Raw genomic sequence first — 22,245 nt, 5'->3', positions numbered from 1 at the left:
CTGCCCTGATCCCCTATGATCCCACAGTTATCTGATGACAAACACCTCTATATATCATCAGCTCTTATCCCTTATGACTGGTTGATTGCTCGGCCAGCAACTCTCCATGATAATCGCGCTATATGCTCCCTGGAGGGTTTCAATGTCCAGCTCGTGAACTGCTCCAGCCACTCTGTTTGCTCATCTGTCACATGCTTTCTGGCTTCAACACTTTTGTAGTGACAAGCGTTCCCTCCAGGTCAGCTCATCCACCGAGCACCTGATACCACAGTGCTCACGCAGAACCAAAGGCGGTCCCCTCACAGCGACAGAAATGTCAAAAATGACTGAGAGTGGCCTAAGTTTAAATATTTAAAGAGTCGTTTTGAAAGGGGGACTTCATCTGTGCTTTTGTCAGAGTATTTAAATGGGAACACCGTTAGCAAAAAAGCAGTGATGGGTTGCAGTGCCCTCCCCTTCCTCAACCCAGGAGGTTTAAATGTAGCAAAAAACCTATATCTGGTAAAGTGGGAAACGGTTTTTACGAGGAGGTAAAACATGTTTACTTCGATCAAAATTTATAATGTTTGGATTTAAGTGCATAAGGAACCCTACTGAGAAACAACAGAATGAAATAAGGTGTATTTGACAGCAACTTATCCTGCATATTCTCCCTTAAAAGGTGGACTGTTTTATTTCTAAATTGTATAGCCCATTCTCACCAGTGTCGTCTATGCAGGCAGCTTATTATAAACCATATTTATGTTCGTTGTTAGACGGCTACCTCTATTGGGCGGAGTAATTATGACAGGAGAAGTATGATGAGCAAGAAGGTCTGTAATTGGAGGTCGGATGGATGAGAGCAGCCACACGTCACATCCAACGAGCATGCCTCTATTTGGGTGAAAACAGGCACTGTAAAAGCAGTCAGTCAGTATGTCTTTTACAAATACTTCATCAAAGGTTGGTTAATGATGATACTGAGGACAGGTCCTGATTTCTTGTATTATTTCCAATTTAATGAAGCAGATTGTTTATTGGCAAAGACAGCATAATTGCACACATAATTGGCCGGAGAATTTGGGCACCTAATAGCTTAACGGGAATACAGTTTTCTTATTTTATGCATTAAAACTGGGAAAGACCTCAGAATTCATATTGAAAATCAGTCAAATTAGAGTGGTCTGACTAGGCAAGATTATTCTAAATGTACCCAAGTAGTTTTTATGCCCAAACCTAACCAAACGGCAACACCACACGAGTAATTTCATGTGACTTATGTCAAGAATGTAATATAATTCAGGTTGTTGCTGGTACACTCCACTGGTAATATATGTAATTTTGGGAGTCACTGGCAATCAACCTATTCTGTGCAGGTATGAAGATGTGTTGAAATTGTAAAATTAGCTCTTAATGGTGGATTCAAGTGGTATCCATCTTTTTTTTTCAGTCTTTTCATCATTGATTTTCTTCTAACAACATGAGACTGGTTGGAGTTCTTTTCTTGCACAATAGGGTTTTAAGAGCCTTTTGAATAAAGGTTGATTATCACAGAAGAGGGCGGAGGTATGAACTTGTCATCATCAGCGTTTGAGAAACATTAATTGTCTGTGACAAAATATCTTTGACTTAAATGAGCTCAATCTCGGCGAGGCTGTTTTAACAAGACCTGCTTAAGGGAAATTCAGTATCTGCAAACACCGGCACGACAATAAAAGTCACATAACCACTGAGCTATGGGTGTGTTGATTGATGATTTTCTAATTGCTGTGTCTAATTAGTTTAGTGGTTTTTATTTGTTTGCAGCGGCACTGCGCTGCCATGGTAATGTGCTGGTAACAGGTGGAGATTCTGAAGTAACTCACTCCAGTCATACAGTGGCAGAGTGAGGCTGTTTGAGTGGAGGGGTGAAAAAAAGTTGTGATTGGGCACGAGCACGCTGAAAGTTGTGATGCACTTTACCACATTTTGTCCCCTGGAAGGACACTCTAGAGGGCAATTTGTCATGTTTTATCGACCTTAGGGTCACTTTTGCTGCATTTTTTTTAAACATAGGGCCACCAGAGGGGGCAATTACCCCCCTGCCCCCCCTCTGAGGCAACCAGTGAGCTCCTTCACCAGAGTACCTATAAAGTGCTGCTGTGGGGAAGTGATATAAACTGCAGTGAGCAACCATGACCTGCTCCTCCTGCCACCTGTTTCAGCTGCTTTATTTGGAAGCAAATATCTTCATTTGTCAGTTCATCCTTTTAACACCTGCTTCGCTTTTTACAGAACCAATGCCAAACCAATATTTTTTGCTTTTCAGGGTGAAATCTCTCTGTCATGAACATAAATTCTAACTCTGGGAAATATCTGCATATATTCTTTTGATATTACAGCAGATAAGACAAAACTATCTTGATCGATGTTTTTACACCTTTGTTCCCTCCCTCTTTGTTTTGATAGTGATATAGAATATATACATAACAGTGCATATTTTGCTTGTGACAAAGTAATGGAGGCAAGCTATTTAATAGTAGCTGTGATAGGCCCTTCTGACAGGCTGATAACTTTGATCGACGGACATACTGGTCTCCTTTTTAAACAACTGAAAAAAGTGAGCAACATTAGTGTAAGTGAATCCACTGTGTTTAAGAAAAACAAGGTTTTAAGCTCAAATATTACGTAAATGTTAATTATATGTCCCTGCAGGTTACAACCTCTCTAAAATCTCACCACATTCTCTCCGATATTTCCAAATTTGCCTACACCTCATTCTTACCCCCAGATCCCCAGGTGAACTCAGGCTTAATAAAAATAGGATTATTAAAGAATAATATCAAACTTTTATGTGTCTAAGCGCTTCTCCTGGGTCTAAAGGTCCAACTGCCCTGAAGCAAAATATGTCAAAATTGCTTTTAAAAAAATAAATAGTTTGACTTTCAGCAACTTTCATGTGCAAATATCAGCTTCTCCCTCTGCAGAACTTCAGGACTGCAGTCAACTCCAACCTTTCGCCACACCCTCAACTCATTCATACAATATGTCTCACTCTCCCTCAGGCTGTCTACAGTCCCTGAGTCCTCTGCCATTGTGTGGAATATTATGAAGGAATGTTTAGACCTCTGCCTACACTGTAAAAATAAACTATTTGCTTTAATCTAAAAAAGTTAGTGTCCAGGCTACCTTAAAATCATAAGTTAACTGAATTTGAAAAGAAAACTATCATCAATAAGGTTAAGATATTAAGTTGAACCAACAAGTCTTCAGTCACTGATGAATATTACAAACAAATTTGATTTCCTTTTATATTTTCTCAGTTTGAAAAGTCAGTTCTTCATTTTGCACAGAGATCTTAGAGCTGCAGCTGCTCCTGTTGGAGCTACTTTGTTCCAGAATTGGCACTAAATTCAATATTAACCTTTATACTGGCACACAGTATATTCACTATTTTCAAAACAAACCGCCATGACCTATCTTAAAGTGTATTAGACACACAAAACCAGTTTTCATACACATTTTCTTTAAACTGTGAAAAAAGGGTCTCAGGAGAATTTTAATTGATCATGTTTCTTTAGAAACTTAATAGAATGAGTTGATTTAACTGTACAGTATATTCATTCAACTTAGGTTTACAAGTTCTTAAGTTTTCTGAAAGAAAATACTAGGTTTAATTAACTTGAATACAACTTGTGTGTTTAGTTTATGAGAAAAAATCAGATGATTCCTCTAAATTCCTGTATGATTTTTTTAGTGTATACTGCTTGTTGACAAATAGCATGTCTGCAGTAAACAAGAATGGACTAAGTATAGAGTGATGTAGAAAAATCTGGAAAATCAGACATGGTGGTGCTGTATTGAAAATCCAAAGCAATCACACAGTATGATACAGACAGAAAAAGATATGGGCGCCACAGTGTATCTGCCCTGCCTCCACAATCAGATTAAAGATCATTTCAAAAAGAAAAGGAAAGCAAACCAGCACCACTGTTCCGACTGCACACATAAATATATTTAACACTAAGTGGAACTTAAGATAATGGTAACAGATGATGCTCATGACCCTGATTCAATTTATCACCAATCTTTGTAACCTTGAGAGACACACGGAAATTGGAAAAAGAACAATAAGTCAACATCTATTAATCCCTGGAGCATGAATGCGATGCAGCAGTCCCACAGCTTTACAAAAACTGAACTACAACAAAAGGGAATAACATTTCCAGGAGAAAACTGTCTTTCTTTATCTTTGCAGGTGGCATACAAACATACTATACATCCTTTCTTTTTCCCCAGCGTCCACAGCTGGTTGCAGAATATCATATATTGCTATCTAACACCTACAGACTTCCCTGAGCCAGGCATGTGGCTGACTTTTCCAAATCCCATGAGTGCACTGCAGCTTGGCTTAGACGCAGTATCTAACATGGGAAACTAAACCCCTTCGGTCAAATCCCCTGCCTTCACAGGGTCAACAACAGGCCTCTCTAAACCTGGCAAAAGGTTGTGTGACACCTGGTCTTTGTTCTGCGATGTGCTGACAGTCTAATCAACTTCATAAGAAGCTTACAATCATCCAAAGAAATGTAAACACAACCAGACATCAGCCCCGCCAAGCTCATCATACTCGAATAATTATCTTCCTGGGATGATCATTCTGCTGATTCAGGTGTTTTGCGGAGATACTCAGAGAGAAAGGTCAAACTCTTATTGTAATTCAGTGGTGCGTGATCGCACACTCTTCATCACCCATATCTCAGCAATATAAAGTAGAGTGGCCCAGCTGCAGATTACTGCACTGCTGCTAAATGCAATTTATCACACGTTATCATTTAACCACACTACTGCAGTTATTGAGTGTATACAGCATAGTGTGCGTTCAAGTATGCCGCGTGCTTGTGCATGCAGGCACCTGTGCAGATGTGTCTGAATGTGTTTCTGTGGCAAATTCCAGACTGGGATTGCAGCTGGAGTGTGACCACACATCTGCGCGATTTGAGAGAAGTACATTCTCCCACAACAAAAGGATTATAGAGGAGCCAAAGTAGAAACAAGATACAGAATGGCATATATAAACAGCCCAGTGGAGACAGAGGGTGAGAGCTATGTATTTTTTTTTTTATTCAATACTGATCGCAATGCAGAACAACAACCCCTGTCTCCGAAAAATTCAGAAATTATATATTACTAAACTGTTTTCATAATTACCCTGTGGTGGCAACGTTTCTTTGAAACAATACATTTACATAACACGCTGGATTTGCAAGGAAGTTGCTGGGGTGGATGATGGATGCACAAAGCGCAGAATTTTAATGCCAGGGTTTGCATCCAGACTCATACAAGAAAAATGGTGAGGAAATATCATACTTTTGCATAGTTTTAGGCAATAGAAGGACTTGGGTTAAAGATCACCATTTTGGTCGAATTTTAAAAAAAGAAATCTTAAGTCACTGCTGATTATTATCTTGAAAGACTGCCTTTTGGAGTGTCAGCGCACATTTTACTGATGTTTTCAGTATCAACAGTTTTAGCCAAGTACATTAATTAACATTTCCTTATTATGTTACTTACATATTTTGGTTGGCGTTACGTTTCCCTCAAAACCACAAATTTCCCCGTTGTGGGACTAATAAAGGAATGTCTTATCTTATTTTAAACATATTTGCTCTTGCAAAGTAGTTGTTTATACACATAAAATCTATGAGACAGAGCTGAAAACAAAGATTTTAGCCTTAATGGTGCGTTAGTACATTTTAGCATCTTAACAACATATTTTTCTGAGCAATACCTGTGATAAACAGTTTTACATGTATATTTCATAGTGTGTTTTGAAATGTGAGTATAATCAATATTTTATATTAGCAACGGATCACATGACTATTTGCACATGAAAGGGATTACTTGTCATGAAAAATTCAGAGAGAGCTATGTCCTGACTCCTGTCTTTCAGGTTTGGTTCACTCTCACCGATCTCATCAGCATCATTTTCAAATGTAACAGGCAGCTGTTTCCAGTGAAATAGTTCTAAAACCCACAGCCAACACCATATGGCAGAGAGACAACGTTAGCTTTCAGCTTACATTTAACATTTAGCCACTAAAGAGCCAGATATTTCCCTCAGCAGTTGGTGGAGACTGAAACAGAGCTAAGAAGAGAGTAACTGGACTTTCACTGTCCAGAAACACAACCACAAACTGCTCATGCTCCCCTGTATGTGCTGGATGTGTAATTATGCAACGGTTTGCCAACAGATTTGCCATATCATCTTAAAAGGTATGTTGTTTTTATATCCTCAACCACTGCCGCCAAGAGACAGAAAAAAATCAGTCATGGCAGACAAATTGCTGACAGATCTTTAACCCATATGGAAATGAGTGGGAACGAAATGACGCCTGAAGCACAGAATCAACAGCACGGTCTGTAAAATGCAAATGCTACACATAGCCGTAAGCCATCACTATTCTTTTCCAACATTGTTTATATTAATCTTCACTTTTTATTTTCTTGAGAGACACGCATAACTGCTAAGTCCATGATGCTGAAACAATTCTTTTATGGTGCAGAAACACTGAGCAACTATTTGACTCAAACAAGTGCGTAGTACACAGTATATTGTTATTGTTTAAGTATCATCAGAGTCCAGTGTGTCAGTATCTGTGATTATGATAAAGGGAAACTGTCATTGGATAACTAATATGCATGTACTGTATTAATTGATTCACTTAAATTTATTCAAAACTTGTTACACACTCTTCTTCCTTTGATCACAAAACTTTGATCTGAAACTCAAACATCAAAATCAAAATCACATTTTTTATGTTCACAGTACGCATTTTAAGAGAATGTGTGGGTGTAGTTATCATTTAAGCATCCACATTGATTCCCTACCTTGCCAAGAATTCCCCTGAGCTGCCGTTGCTCTGTTGTACATCCATACAGTTCATGGTCCCAGGTATGAGGGCCAGGGCGGGATTCTCTTGGGCCGCACTTCCCACCGCCCGCGCGACCAGTTCCACTGAGTCATGGACGTAGTGATCCAGAGAAGGGGACCCCATGACCCCATGTGCCAGTAACCCCAGGGGCAACCCCTCTGTTCTTAGCTCGGCCACATTCTGACTGTCCCCCAAAACCCAGTGAAACTCCGGGAGCATCATCCTGGTGGCTAACGTCCAGAGACGGCGCACCTCGCGGATCTCGCACCCAAACGTCACCACTCCCGTTATGGATGAAGGTTCTCTCAGGGCCTCCAGCTGCCGCATGAGAGCCTGCTGCTGGTCTGATTTAGCAGATGAAGTGGCTGAAGAAGCGGAAGACGAGGCAGCAGGGGAGAAATAAGGTAAAGACGACAATGACGCCTCCGCTCCTGTCGCGACACCTGATGCCACTCCTGAGTATGATAATGAAGATGAAGACTGTGACGAGGTTGAGGCGGCACTTGTCAGATTGACAAGAGCGCCTAGGTGGAAGCGAGTGTTGTTCTTGATGAGGAGGAGAAAGTCACTAATGTCCCACTCCTGACAGAGCAGGACACTGATGTCCCACCAGCCGTTCATCATCAGCAGGGAATAGAGGAGACGGGATGGTGGTGCCTCCACAGTCCGCATCGCCATTTGGAAATGAAGAGGATTCTGTGGGGAGATTGTAAAAGGGGAGCGGGTGTAAATGGGAAATGATTGTGCAAGTGGGTGTGAAAGGTTTACACAAAGGAAAAGAAAAAAAGGATAAGGGGAAAAACAGAGGAAATTAGGTGATTTGGGAAAGGGAGAGTAAAGGATGCATTTTGGAGATAAGAATGGAATAATTGTGCAGGAGGGGAAGTGAGGAAGATTTAAGAGATGATGGTGTAAAATTGAGGGACGAGATATGAGGCAAGTCCATTGGGAAAGGGATTGAGGAAATTGGATGGAAATGAGGGACAGTTAAACAAATAAACAGGAGAAAATAGAGGAAATGAAAGTGTAAGGGTGATTGGTGTGATAAAGAAGTAGGGTTGGGGAGGATGGAGGGGTTGGTGAGGGTCAGTTGGATTTCACAGAGGGCAAAGAGATACGAGAAAAACATTAGAGAATGGTTTTTGGAATGAATGGTAGATTGTAAGACAGGAAGAAAGTGAGAAATTGAGAAAGGCAAAATGAGGACAAGACAGGAGGTTAGAGAGGAATAAGGATGGGAAGATGGGACACCAGGAAGGAGAAACAGAAGTAGTCGAGCGGAGAGCAGAAGAAAAAAAAGGACAGAAAGAAGGACAGAAAGGTTATAAATCCAACAGTAGAATTACATTTTATCTTAGAATTCAATTTGTTCCTGGAGAACAAACACAGTCTGTTGGGTATAATGGATTTCAGCCTCCACTTACCTGCTCCCATGAATATCATTATTCACATCATAAGAAATACACTACATCTATTTTTATGTGTAGTCTATTTGTATTTTAAGCAACACCTCAAACCTACTGTAAAGCCTCACTTCAAAGGGGTCCTCCACATACTTGGTCAATTCCGATATAATATACACCTCTCATTTGCGATTCATAATTCCGTGCGTTGATTGATGAGGCCTGGACAGATCAATGGGCAGAGCAGGGCAATGGTGTGTGATTTCCACCTGGACCAAGAATGATAAAGTGTGTGGTCTCATGGTGCTGTGATGATCCACCAAATGGCTAACTGTGCCTGAAAGATACTAAAATGAGAAGCCTGGTCATATGCTGTTTTAAAACAAAATGCATTAGCTTCACCAAAGATATAGATATGATAAATATTATTTAAAATTTCCACAGTTTTTTATTATTGTTATATTATGGTGTGAATGTACAACCCCATGGGTGATTGTCACATCTGTTAAGGCCCCATGAATGGTGAAAGGTAAATACATGTTTTGGAGCAGCATGTGCTGCCATCCAGATAATGTATGATTTGATTTGATGTCCCTGATTATTTCAGCCTTCCACATGTGTTGCAACAGCAGTCTTTGTGATGTATTCAACTGAATATAGGTCAAAAAAGTTTTTGCAAATCACTATTTTCTGTTTTCATTTACATTTTACACAAGGTCCCAACTTTTCTGGAATTGGGGTTGTACATAAACAAGAATTCCAGCATAAACAAGATCTCAACTACAATTTGTATGTAACAGGGCTGACTGTTTGCTTGACTGGTAATTTGTGAAATGGGCTTTCTGTCGGTAATGTTTTAAATTGGCCTTCACCACCTTCAGAAGAAAACAACAATATATTCTGTTAAAGGGTGTATTACGTGTATTAGCCTATCAGTGACAAGCTATATATTCTTTTATTGCTGCTGACCATTTCTCAAACGATATGGTGCCTCATCAGATTGATTTCCTATCTTCCAGACTACATTTGGTTTCACTTCATTTCAGTATGTTAAATCATTTTTGAGAGCCTCTAAATGTGCTTCAGATAGCTAATCCACAGTGAAAAGTCCATTACTTTCGTTCTTTTCCTTGGTCACAGTTAATGTTATCTTCATGTAACGTTGCAAGCAGGGATCTATTTCAGACGTCTCCCTGGTTGGTGCTTTGATAACTGTGTATCAGAAGATCAATCCAGCACACAAATGATGAGCAAATATTGAAAAATGTGTGATTATGTGAAGTTGTTGTTCGGTGGCTGACTCTCAAACCTTACTTAAGTTTTACCTCTCAAGTACTAGAAGTAAATAACGTAATTTAACATTACTATTATTACAAGTGTAATATTTTATATTAACTTTCACTTTGAGGTCAGTGTTTTGGTTTACTCTCACCACTCTCATCAGCATACTTTCCAGTGGTACTGGGCAGCTTTCAGGGGAAAACACTGACACATCACTGTACACTATCTAGGGTTGCTTCACAACTGCAAATCACAGTCACCCATTTATACACCAGGGAAATTCAGGTGCGGTTTCTTGCTGAAAGACACTTCGACATGAAGACTGGAGAATCAAGGGTCGAACCACCAATTTTCCAATTAATGGATGACCCTCTCTAATTCCTGAGCTACAGTTGTTACTGTTGCTTCCCACTGTCACCTCCTACATCAAGGTGTCTCACTCTGGACATGCATCCAACATACATCCCCATGCTGGATATAAAAGGGTCTCCACACCACATGTTCATAACTTAGTTGTGTTCAGCCTCTGAAGCTTGACACAAAAATAGCCAGCTTGCTGTACTTAGGAAACCAAGCTAATAAAACGATAATGCAAACAGGACCGCCACTAATGTAACTGGGCATCTTGGGTTTGCTTAACCGGGCAGTTTGGTTTAATAACAAAATAACGGGACATTGTGTTGTAGTGAAATGACCAGCAGCAACAGTTTCTTTTCATTTTTCCTCACACATGTCAAAAATGGAACTTTGTTAACAACTATTGGTTCATAATTGCCAGCCATCAACACTGGACAACAGCATTGTTGATTGGCCATAATCAATGCTATCTGCCCAGCACCAAACAGCAGACAGACACAGTTAGCAACTAGCCAGTGGACAAAGTGGATCATTTGGCAACTAACGAACCAAATATCTCCCTCATGTGTTGGTACAGACCAAAAATAGAGCAAAAAGAGAATGAATATTGGACTAACATTCATCTAGTGGCCAGAAACACCAAAGTGGACAATAAATGTGTTAATTCATGTTAAAATAAATATGTATATAAAGTAATATACAAAAGTGACCTACCTTAACTAAGTCAAGCACTTATTGCCTATGCCCATTGCCACCATGCCTGAATAAAGTGAAAACAGATTTCTGCAAGGTTGGACATTAATCTTAGGATATACTGTTGGCCATAGAAAAATGGCTAACAATAATGTAAAATATGGATAATTTAGTTTTACACTGGACGGAAACTATAGCAACTAGGTGCAGAATGCTTGGATCAACAAGCAGCTGCAAGACATGCCACTGAAGAAAATAACATATACCTTGAGAATAATTTGTGCATTCATGAGTGAATCGGGTTTAATTACATTTAAAGAGGAGATAGGGGAGAGCTTTTAGCTTACGCTTAAACTTTATTTTTTGTTCTGAATGTAAGGGAGACTTCAAGAGAGAATAAGTGTGTGTGTGATGAAACTGGCATTTGTACAATGAAAAATCAATAAAGATATTCCAAAAATGTGGATGATTTGTAGGTAATTGGCTAAAACAGACAAAACCACTGCACCTGTCCACCGACTCCCTCAGACCAGTCCAAACTGTACTCTCCACACACATCCAAGGCATTGTACATACAGGATAATAGTAAACCAGAAGATCAGAGCAGATACGGTCAGAACAGATGACAGTCATCCCTATAATACTTTAGATAAAATTAAATAGGCCAGATCAGGCAGCACGAGCTGCCAGATCTGCTTCAGTGTACCTTGGCATACTGTACCCAGCTGAACATACCAGCCACCCAGGCAATCAATTAGTCATGCATTTGCTAATACACACACAGAACTACACACACTTAAAAGGCCCTCAGCAACTCTGTTTAATTGACTTTACAACTTTTACACAAGCTTTGCACTAAAAGTCCATTAGATTAATCTATTGGTTAATTTCATTTATCCCATGAATCACCCTACTCAATAGGCATGCAAATAAGACAATTATTCTTCTGCTTATTGCATATACACGGATGGATTATAGCTGCGACAAAAGCACCAACAAAAGCAATACTATGTGTTTTATTTCAGATTTAGAAGTCCTGTGTCAGGGAAAGAAATGGTAATGCAGTCCACAGGGCATCAGACCCTCACCTCCTCTCGTCTCTCAGGAGGATTGGAGGATTTATTCTCAGCTGCAGCACTTCTGCACTGTGATCACCTAAAATCTGTAGCCCTCTCTTTGTTCCTCATGTAAATAAACTGGAAAGATGTTGCTAGAAAGTGTGGCCTCCTGCTGTCTTACATAAATACAGAGGTCTGCTGCTTTCCATGCTCCAGGAAATCCCAGCTCTGTCACTGTGCTCTCTTTCATCACTTGTCTCTCTCCTCAAATATGTAATATATTTTGTCTGTGACTTCCACCGCCAAAATGTATTTGCTGAGAGTTTTTAATGCCCGGAAACTTGCAACCCTTGCTGTATGGTAAAACTGCAGGGACTGGCAGAATCATGAGCCAGTGGACAAATCAAATAAACTAGTAATGACTTGGTTATTGATCCTTTTTTGATTAGAGGATTCATTGTGTGAAAACTCATTCAAATAGGTTTTTGGTGTTTTTCTTTTGTAAACATATAGAACATTGTCCTGTCTTTGCAACAGTTTAAACAGAACCGTTGACTTTGCAAAGAAAGCCTCAACAATATTTTGCAAATGTTGCAAAATGTCCTGGAGGTTCTCACTAGTTCCTTTCACAGCAAGAAATCCCTACGACCCCAACCGAACACTCTGAGACATAAAGGTGCTAAATAGAACCATAAAGGGTTATCCTCATAGCACAACCCCTTTTGGTTTCCAGTAGAAACTTTTATACAGCTTCCACTTGAAACCTTAAAAGAGAGTTCTACCTAGAACCCAATATAAGGGGTTATAGCTGGATCTGTCTTTGAAAGGGTTCACACAGAATCCCCTATGAGAGTTTTTATAGAGAACCCTTCTACGGTACAATAGTTCAACCCAGAATCCTGTATAGGCTTGTATCCAGAACCTTTTCACCTGCTAAGGGTGCTAAAAAGCCACCCATTAGATCCTACTGAGAACATTTTTTATATTACAAGGGTTACATGTAAAACCCACTGAGGGGGTCCTTCAAAGACGCCTCTTCTGTTCCAACAAGTTTCTCTACAACCCACTCAGGGGGTTCTACCAAGAACCCTACTATATTTATCTAGAACCCATTCAAGGGGTACCTTTTTATATTATGATACTAAGTACTCTTGATGAAAGAGTTCTCTTTCTTCCAAAAAGTGTTCTTAGGATGAAAACGGTTCTTAATGGACCCCTTTTTCTTTCTTTTCTGCCCTTCAGGAAGAACCCTTTTAGAACCCTTATTTCTAAGAGTGTGACTCCATGAAGACTTGCAATAGCTCAAAGCCTTTCATCCCACTGGCCTCTTTATGTCACCACCAGCGTTATTTATGAACAGACCAAACTCCAGTAACTGCCCACGTCGCCTGCAACGCCCTATCACTCATCTGTTATCCTTGAATCGATGTGAGGACATAATTACTCTGATATCCTGATCAGCATAATCTGCAAATTAATTTACCAGCATCTAATTGAAAAGATAATTCCATGATTACTATGTGTACCTGTGCACACAAGTGTGTTTTCCATGTTGTCAGTACAAATATTCCTGACAAAAACCATCTCTGAGTTATTAGTGTAATCCTTCAGTTTCAAAGCCCCCTGTCCCATTGGCCAAAACCCATCGTGAGATGTAAAGAATCCAGCTATTTATTGATATACTGACACCTTTTCAAGAACAGAGAATTCCTGGGTCTGGTGCACTTTATGAGTGGGTAATCTACACACACCAAAACAGAGAGGCTGGACAAAATGATAATGAAATGATAATGAAAAAAACACTGTCATCACTGAGGGGCATGTTAAGTTCCATCTTGCCAAGCAGACATTTCTGTCAATACTTCATACACTTCATGTCAGTTGTATGACTGCTGGTGTGATTGTTGTGTTTACTGCTTATTTTCATTAGTGCTGCTGTTGCAAGGATAGTCTGTTTTAGGCTGTCTGTTTTGGAGCTCACAAATTCAAAGACTGATTGTGATAGCTGACACTGACAAATTATGCTTAGGTGGCATTCAATATGACCCAATTGGGAGACAGTGTTTGTAACTGTGATTAAGTTGTTCCAAAGCCAATGACGTATTTACACTTCGTCAACTCATTTTCATTGTCACGTAAAACAAATGGCTTCCTTCTGTCTTGTTGAAAATATGTTCAGACTGCCACATTGTACCATTAGTTGCACTAACATAGCTGTTAGTTCCTGTACTCATTACGCATTTGACATGAAATGAAAATCACAAATATAATGCAGAATGTTTTTACAATTATCAGCATTATCGCTGTATGACAACCATGTTGCTACTGCGCCTACATCTGGGACACTAGTGTTAACTTTGTTGATGCTGGACAGCATTTACCATTACACATGCATAATGCATTCCAGCACAACACCACTGACAACAGCTTTGAAGGGAAATTTCAGAACTTGTCATGTGGCTGTCTAGTCAGTGTCAATGGTAAATGGAAAATGGAAAATGGAAAAGGGTAAATCTTAAGTTAGCTAATATTAGCAAAACGCCTGCAAACTTTCTTGCTAATGATTGATGTAAATTAGCTAGATAGTTAGTATTTTGCTTACATTAGCTAACTCAAAGTGTGAATGCATGTTGCTTTTACAAGTCTGACAGCAATGTCTTTTGACTATCTGTTAAAACTAGATCTTTTTTTCAACATAGATGACCCTGGCACATAGCATAATTACAGGAAACAGGAAATGAGAATGTTAACTGAAATACCAGACCAGAGTTCAGCTGTTCTAGGAGCACAATACTAAAAGAGGCAGGACTTTGGAAAGGTCAAGTAAGACAATAAATTCATGCTGCAATACATTCATGCATGCTACTGTATATTTATTAAGAAAGCTCCCCTGCCCAGTGCATACATGTTCCAGGATGCACGTGAGCATCTGATGCTCACAGCCATGCCGCCGTATCACCAACCTAGCCTATAGCTGTTGCTTTGTTACTCATCTAGCATGCTCCCTGCCTCCCCAGAGGTAGAGACAAGAAATCCAAGCCTTGAATCCAGTGATGTCACTGTGACATCACTGGATGCAAGGTAGAACAACAGATTTTGCAGCATGAGAACTCACATCAACATCAACACTGACTCGACATCCAAATGAAAAATGCCACATTGTCCCTTTAAGAATAACCGCAATCAACATCTGTCTGCTTCTGTCTGTACATGATAAGCTTAGCAAAGGCTGGGTTTATTGAAGGACCTTTGCAAATTAAATTAGACACAGTACAGTGCAGATGTATCTCATGAACTGGCAACATGGTGGATACCTCATACCTCTATATGTAATTTATATTGCTTCATATAGTTTTGTAATTACACCCTTTGACATAAGGGGAATATCTGCAACACATTTTAATGCAAAGAGCATATATTTGTAGATAATTGGATTAAGCCGCAACAGACATTTGCATATATGCTTCAAGCTGGCAGTGAAGATGTTGCATATATTTCCCAAATGTTCTAGTGTTGTGGGCCAACACGGGTTAGATTTCCACTTCAAAACTAGGTCCTCCTGTCAGAGACAGCTAGTCTCTCCCAGGGAGTTTCCTTTCCCCAGGAGCTTCTCAGTCCCTGGCCTTTTATATGCTAAACTCTCAACACTGTACTGCTTCCAAAACCCTTTGCCACTGACTCCCAACCCACCTAGTTCCCCTGTACTCTGGGGGTCACTTCATCCTTTGGTCCATAAGCTCCGTATTCTCATGCAGCCGCCGCATCATTTCAACACTTACATAACAAACTGTAGACAGATTAAATTATCAAAGGTCACCCGCTGATTCATACAATTTTCAACACTGAACTTTTTATGACCTAAATTATAAACTTAATTAGGAATAAATAATGCAAAGGTCAAATGACAAGTCATTAAATAAACACACGAGATCTTCTAAAAACATTTCACATTTTGAGAACCCTGTTTTCAGAGAAATTGCTGTCAGCCTTCAGTTGGGATTTGCCAGCAAAACTAGATTGAGTCAGAGGGGAGTTAAGCCATTTCTCTAAAAGCCACACTGCACAATCTGTTTGTATAGCTGTCCATTTCCCAGTCAAATTTTCTGCCCGTTTATCCATCCATCCATAAAACCAACCACCAAACCAATATTTACATATATCCACCCATCCGTCCATCAATCAATCAGTCTTTGTCGGCTGGTTTGTCTGCTTTACCTGCACCCGTTCTTTCACTTTTATGAAACAGTTTGGACTTTAAACACCTGCTGACTCCTTACAGCAAAATGCTTCCTTGTGCACAGAGCAGGAAATTAGATATTACCTTGCAAACACACACACAAACTCGCACACACACATACATTACTATAGCTCAGTAGGTGGCAAGTGTCCCAGAGCCCTTCAGTCTAACTAATGATTCGGATGTGTGTGTCTCTCTGTCTGTGTGCGATGCTCTTTGCCCCTCCCAGGATGGTTGTGTGTGGAAAGTCAAGAACACACACACAGTCTGACCGCTAGTCGGTACTCATTGATATGCAGTAACTGCCCTGTTAGTGCCACCTAATTAAAGAGGTTTACAGTGTATAGTTACACTAAATCATTGTGTGTCTGTGTCAGTGTGGGTGTGTCTACTTGTAGCCTGTGAGAGAAATTTCCACCTGTACACCAAATGAATACACACACACACACACACACACACACACACTCAGCAGGTGTCTTTTCCAGAGAATGGTTATTGATGAACCATCCCAGTGATTAATTTAAAGTGTTTACACTTCTGACTCATTTTCTCTCTCGTTCCAGCTGCAAACTCTACTGATAATCTTCAATTTGTGTATTTGGCACAAGAGCACCTTTTTTTTTTTTTAACTCTTGAAATTGACAGAGCTCATCCATGTCCTGCCTCCTACCAACCGTCAAGGTTGATTTTCATTTTACATGAGGACGATCCTTCTCTAACCCAGACCAAGTGGTTGCCTAACCAGAAATCCATAAGGGAGACAGACCAGAAAATGTTAACATCAATATGTTTTGGACGGCACTGGCAAACTGTTGTTGTGTATGTGGGGATTGTTGCCTACAGACGCATCACATCTTCAAAGATTCATGGCTTGTGTGCTTGCTTGAAACATTTTAAATATTGAAGCTAAATTTTGAAGATGAATGGTTGCCAAGGTAGTTATGACAGGCCCTAAAACAGTTTTTATGTTTGAAAGGCATAATTGCCCACTTGATGTGGCAGATTTGGGCACCTACACTGGCTAACATGAATCATATTGTCTTGTCACATGATTAAAATAGAGACACTGGATGACATCAACATAAAAATTACCAAGCGATCATCATTGCATATCTGTAAGAAGGAAATAAGAAACTATTAATTTAATTGACTTGTTTTTCATGGTTTATTTACTTTTCATTTGATTTGTTTATTTTATTTCACCAAAAAAAAAGAATTAACACAAGCTCTTCTTTAAACACACGCAATCTGAATAATTTTCAAGGGCCTGTTCTCTGCCCAACACAATGTTTGAGGGCCCTTTCACCCCACAGGCCCCAGTGCAGCCGCACTGCCTGCACCGTCCATATTTAAGCCCATTAGAGTGATTGATGGCTCTTGATTTTAAACAAAACATGGTAATATAATAAAAAGATATTGTCCAATGGAAAAAAATGATAATGCCACTGCAAAATGTATTACACATTATGACTAAGTTCCTATATTGGTGTTTTCCTGCCAAGCAGGTATATTGTTTAGTAAAAAGAACTGTAGTCTAGCCAACGCTATAGTGAAGTCATTTCAACAATTCTGATCTCTTTGTGAAACGCCTTCAAAGTTTTCTGTGAGGTTGACTCACTGTGAGCTATTCAGTGTGCTTTCACTTCTGGAACAGGCCAAACGCCAAAAGAGATATTCTACTTACTCTGGCTTATGGGTGGCTGTGGGGGTGGATGGGTGGGTGCATAAATGGGTTTTTCTTGTACGGACATAATAGAAGGCCAGAATCTGGTCAGAGGTTTGACTTTAGATTGATGGTGCTGCTCGCTGCAAACACGGGGCCATTTGAATTAACCCTACAATTCACATCTTAAATGGTAACTTTAGTTTTTTTTTTTTAAAAAAGGGTCCATTTTCCCATGTTTTTGTGAGTAATTTCAGAAATTGGTCCAGTATTGATCAAAAGCAGTGCAGCCGTCAGTCACAAAACCTTCCTTGGAGACAACTGACAAGCTAAGATTGTTATTACAAGTGTCTGGCAACACTATATAAAAGGATCCCTACAGCAGCAGAGCTTTTTGTTAAAGATGAGATTTTGTTTAACCAAAAGCAGCCGATTTCTTGCCGTCAACCAAAGCCACTAGACTCCATTTACAGAAACACGGTGGGTTTCCAGGTTTATTTCAACTAAACCAGACTTTCTGATTGTTGGAGTAGTGCAAAGATGAACCAAGATGGTTTGGGTGAATTTTATTTTGTTTCTGCTGAGTCTTAATAAAGTGTGTTTTACAATTATATTATTACTGTTTTTGTAAATGAAGTCCGGTGGGTTTGGCAAGCAATTAATCAGCTGTTTTTGGTTGCACAAAACAAATTTTAGTCATTTCCCATTTTATTGTCAGACACTTAGAATAACAATCTAAGCCTGTTAGTAGCAATATGAGCACTTTGGATGTACTTTGCAATGGCTTGCAAGTGCCCATAAGAATTATGTTGCAGCCTGTTTTGCAGCTAACAACTGCAGTGGTCTCATTGTTCTTCCCATTAGTCACTTGGACACAAAAACATGGGAAAATAGAGACCAGGTACAAATATACTGAAGTCACTCTTCAACATAAAGTATGCTCATGAAGTATAAAAGGTTTATGTCTCAAATTTTGTTTACAAATGTGTAAAAATCTGTGTTAGTAAGCACTTCTGCTTCGCCAAGATAATTCATCGGACCTGTCTGGTGTGGCATACCAAGATGCTGATTAAACAGATTATTGCACAGGTGTGTCTTGGACCGGTCATGACTTTGTCCTCCAGGGGGAAAAATGGTATCTTGAGCCCTATGTGAAATGGCCATAGTTCAGTGTCTAATAAATGCCTTTCTTCCAAACAAACACGGATTTTAACTAATTTGTGAACACAGTTTGAGAGAAATAAATGTTGTGCATACAGTGGAAGTCTGAGATCTTTCACTTCAACTCATGAAAATGAGAGCAAAAATAAGTGTTGCATTTATATTTTTTCTGAGTGTATGATTATCATGTATATGTCAAGACAGTCGCATTTGTTGTAAGAAAAGAAATTAGATCAATACTGCACATCAGCGCGACTTGTATCACTGTGAGTATGTGTGGTTTAGTCTCAGTTGTCCAGGTTGGTGTCAAAATGAGGTATAATATAAACTGACTCTTTTACTACACTATTATACTGCTGTGCTCGCTTCCTCTCTCTATGGTGCTGAACTTCTGCTTTCTGTACACACAGTGGGATGCTGAATACCAACAAAGCGTTTGTTTATGCAGATATACCTCAGGGCATGTGCTGCTGGGTGCACACACACTTCAGTCACATTCTCTACTTGTAACCTTGTCAATAAAAGAAGAGAGGATTCACTCTCATGCTGCAAACACACACCCAGTGCATACAAACTGAAGATTTCAGCACCATGGACAGAACCATTTCGTCCTCTCTCCATGCTCCTTTAAGAAACTTTGCTATTTTGATGATTTGAAGGCTTCTATGGTGTTTCTGGCCACGTACTACCCACTGCAACTTTGTCAAAGAAAATATTTCATAGAGAATCTGACCTGGTGGCAGGCATTAAGACTAATGTTAGAAATAGCCAATCTTCTCGTTGATGGTCTGGTTTTGCTGGTGTAGGTCATATAGAAGCATCAGGATTAAACTGAGTCTCTTTCACAACCTGTTAAAAGCTCCTTGTAGTAGCTTTAATTTTGTCTCAGACTGAAGCTACTGCAGCTTTTCTCAGACTTCCCAATTTGATGCTTTATGTGAACATCAACTTGTGTCACAAATTGTGTCGCCACTTTATCTTAATTTGAGCCATTTAACCAAGACTGGCCAAATCAATACTGGACAAGAAAAGAAAAGAAAATGTTCTGATCTTCATCTGGAAAAAAAGAAGGAGGAGGAGAAGAGGAAAAAGACCAAAAACATCCCCTTTCAGCCTCTGTCTAATATCTGGGCCACTGATGGTGAATTAGGCATATAAATCCACATGGACTAATTCTCCTCACGTCTTAAAACTGAGATAAAGATATCTTGTGGAAATTTAACTGATTTTGTTGGACTTGATCAGAGGTAATCCGTGTTTTTCTTTACTTAACATCTGTTACAGCTGCACACACACATGCTCCTCTGCAGATGTATACAGAGGTGCAGTAATCAACAGTTAACAGCAGTTCAAATGTAACTCAGGAATAACTTTTTTACCTCACTGTGGCGCGTAAACTCCCTCTGCACAACGCTGACTACTGGCATCTGAAGCGCAAGCGAGACGAACTCCAACTTGACGAGCTCGTCCCGGTTCCGTGGGAAGGCGATCATGGCGGAGACCCCCTGCACGATCACGGTGTGACACACGCTCTCCACGAAGGACAGCGGGTCTTCGTTCTCGGGGCTGCCCGAGGAGGAGAACGCCGGTAGCTCGCCCAGCCCGGACCCCACAGCCATGACGAGCTCCAGGGATAAATTGTAGGGCAGCAATCCGGCCCGATTCAGAGCCTCCACCGCGAGCAGGACCGAGTCTCGGGGTGCGAACACGCGGCTCTCCCTTGAAGTATTCTCCTCCCGCTGCCGCGCCTGGCTCTTACTCCTGCTGGATCCCCGCTGAGTGTTAAAGGAGCCTCTAGTCCTGAGGCTTCCATATCCAGGCGCGCTGGCACTTGTTTTTACCTTTTCCAACTCCACCCGCCCAAACAAACCTCGCTCGGTGTCCCAGTCCTGCTCAGACCCGCTGCCTGAGGCGGTGGCGGACAGCAGGCGAGGCTGGACGTGCAGAGCCCCGATCCGAACCGTGTGGCCGATCCGTTTCAGCACCTGGCACGGCTGCGGGTGCGAGTGAGCGCACGGCGGGAGAAAGACGAGGGCGCACAGAAGTAAACATAATGGTGGCGAGGCCGGGCCATTCATCATCATCACCACCAGCTTCATCATCTGCGCGCCACAGCTGCACCGGATGCCCCGTCCAACCACCACAGAACGGCCGAACACCGGGGCCGCTCCGCTGGTCCCCCTCCTGCCCCCCTGCGTGTGGCCCTGCTGGTGCGCCGCTCAGACCAGCTGCAGCCCCCGCTCCAGTAGCTCCAGCTCCAGCAGCTCCAGCTCCGGTTCCAGCCCGCGGCAAAGTTGTGCGTTTCTCCACGGACGCAGACAACAGGCTGCTGAGGCGCGAGATTAGGCACGATCCGCGCACAAGCAAAAAATTATCCCCAAAAGTGCTGTTTTTCATCTCAAAAGATTTTCATCATTCAAGCCTTTTCATTACTAAACAGGTCGAGGAATCAAACGGAGAAAATTGCACATATTCCAGTGGCAAAATAAAAAATAATCAGAAGCAGAGTGTGTAGGCAAGCCCAGAGGAGGAAATGTCGAAAAACAGGTTAATGCGCATCAAACACATTCCAAAACAGTGAAATCCACCACTGGAAACATCTGATGGCTTCGAAGGAAAATTATCCCATTATCATCCAGAGCGCATGCAGGAGCCAACACAACATGACTTCTTCGTCCCGGTGCGAGAGATGGAAAGAAAAAAAGGGAAAAAAAAACAATGTTTGTTCCTCCTTGGTTAAACCCACGAGTAAAAGCTTTCCAGAGCGGTGCGCGCTGCTTGGCTCGAGTCAACCTCTGTACAGACAGTTGTACCGGCGAGACCTCCAGCACGAGAGCGCGGTCCTCTGCGCACGTTCCAGTGAGAATTAACCCCGTCCTCACTTTACCCCCACCTCGTCCACCTCATCCACCAGGGGAGAGGCTGGGAGTGGATAAGTTGCATAGCGCAAAAATAAACAAAAACACAACCAAATAAATAAACACACACGTGTAGATAGATAGATAGATAGATAGATAGATAGATAGATAGATAGATAGATAGATTAAATAAATAAAACATTCCTGTATGAAAAAGAAAAAAAAGCAAATAAATCACAGTCCAATCAATTCTCACTGTTCAGACTGGGAACCTGATGACCCATCAAGAAACCACTGACATTCTAATCACACATTTTTTTCAAATGTAATCTGGGTCTGATTACTTGTAATCCATTACTACCCGACCCTGAAGATTACCTGATTCTTACCTGACCTTTAGTTTTATGTACAGAGCAGCACATCTTATGTCCACACAGGAGAACTGGTTGAATTTACTGTTACTGTTTTATGCAGTGTAACATTACCTCTGTAAGTCTTGTAAAACCAGACACACCATGAACCAATAACACCACAATGCTGTTATCTGTACAGCAACCCTCTAATAAATAACACAATGTGTAAAACTTTTTGTTGTCATGTCAGGGAGGTCATTCAGATTTATGCTCCATTTTTAACCCTTA

The 22,245-nt window shown here is 40.7% G+C and overlaps 1 protein-coding gene across 1 annotated transcript in view; it reads right to left on the bottom strand.

Moving 5' to 3' along the window:
- The window catches only part of grin3a (glutamate receptor, ionotropic, N-methyl-D-aspartate 3A), a 67,190-nt gene extending 45,648 nt beyond the window's left edge, over positions 1–21,542 (bottom strand). Inside the window, exons 1-2 of the mRNA XM_084746249.1 lie at positions 20,126–21,542; positions 6,850–7,589 (exon numbers count right to left, since the gene is read on the bottom strand). Of these exons, the coding sequence (XP_084602375.1) occupies positions 6,850–7,589; positions 20,126–20,848 (1,463 nt within the window). The 5' untranslated portion in view covers positions 20,849–21,542. The remainder of the gene's footprint in view (positions 1–6,849; positions 7,590–20,125) is intronic.
- Between the last annotated feature and the right edge of the window lie 703 nt (positions 21,543–22,245).

The sequence above is a fragment of the Lutjanus erythropterus genome, chromosome 20, assembly GCF_056507025.1.
Source record: "Lutjanus erythropterus isolate fLutEry1 chromosome 20, fLutEry1.hap2, whole genome shotgun sequence".
Classification (NCBI taxonomy): domain Eukaryota; kingdom Metazoa; phylum Chordata; class Actinopteri; order Lutjaniformes; family Lutjanidae; genus Lutjanus; species Lutjanus erythropterus.
This window is presented reverse-complemented; position numbering and strand designations above follow the sequence as displayed.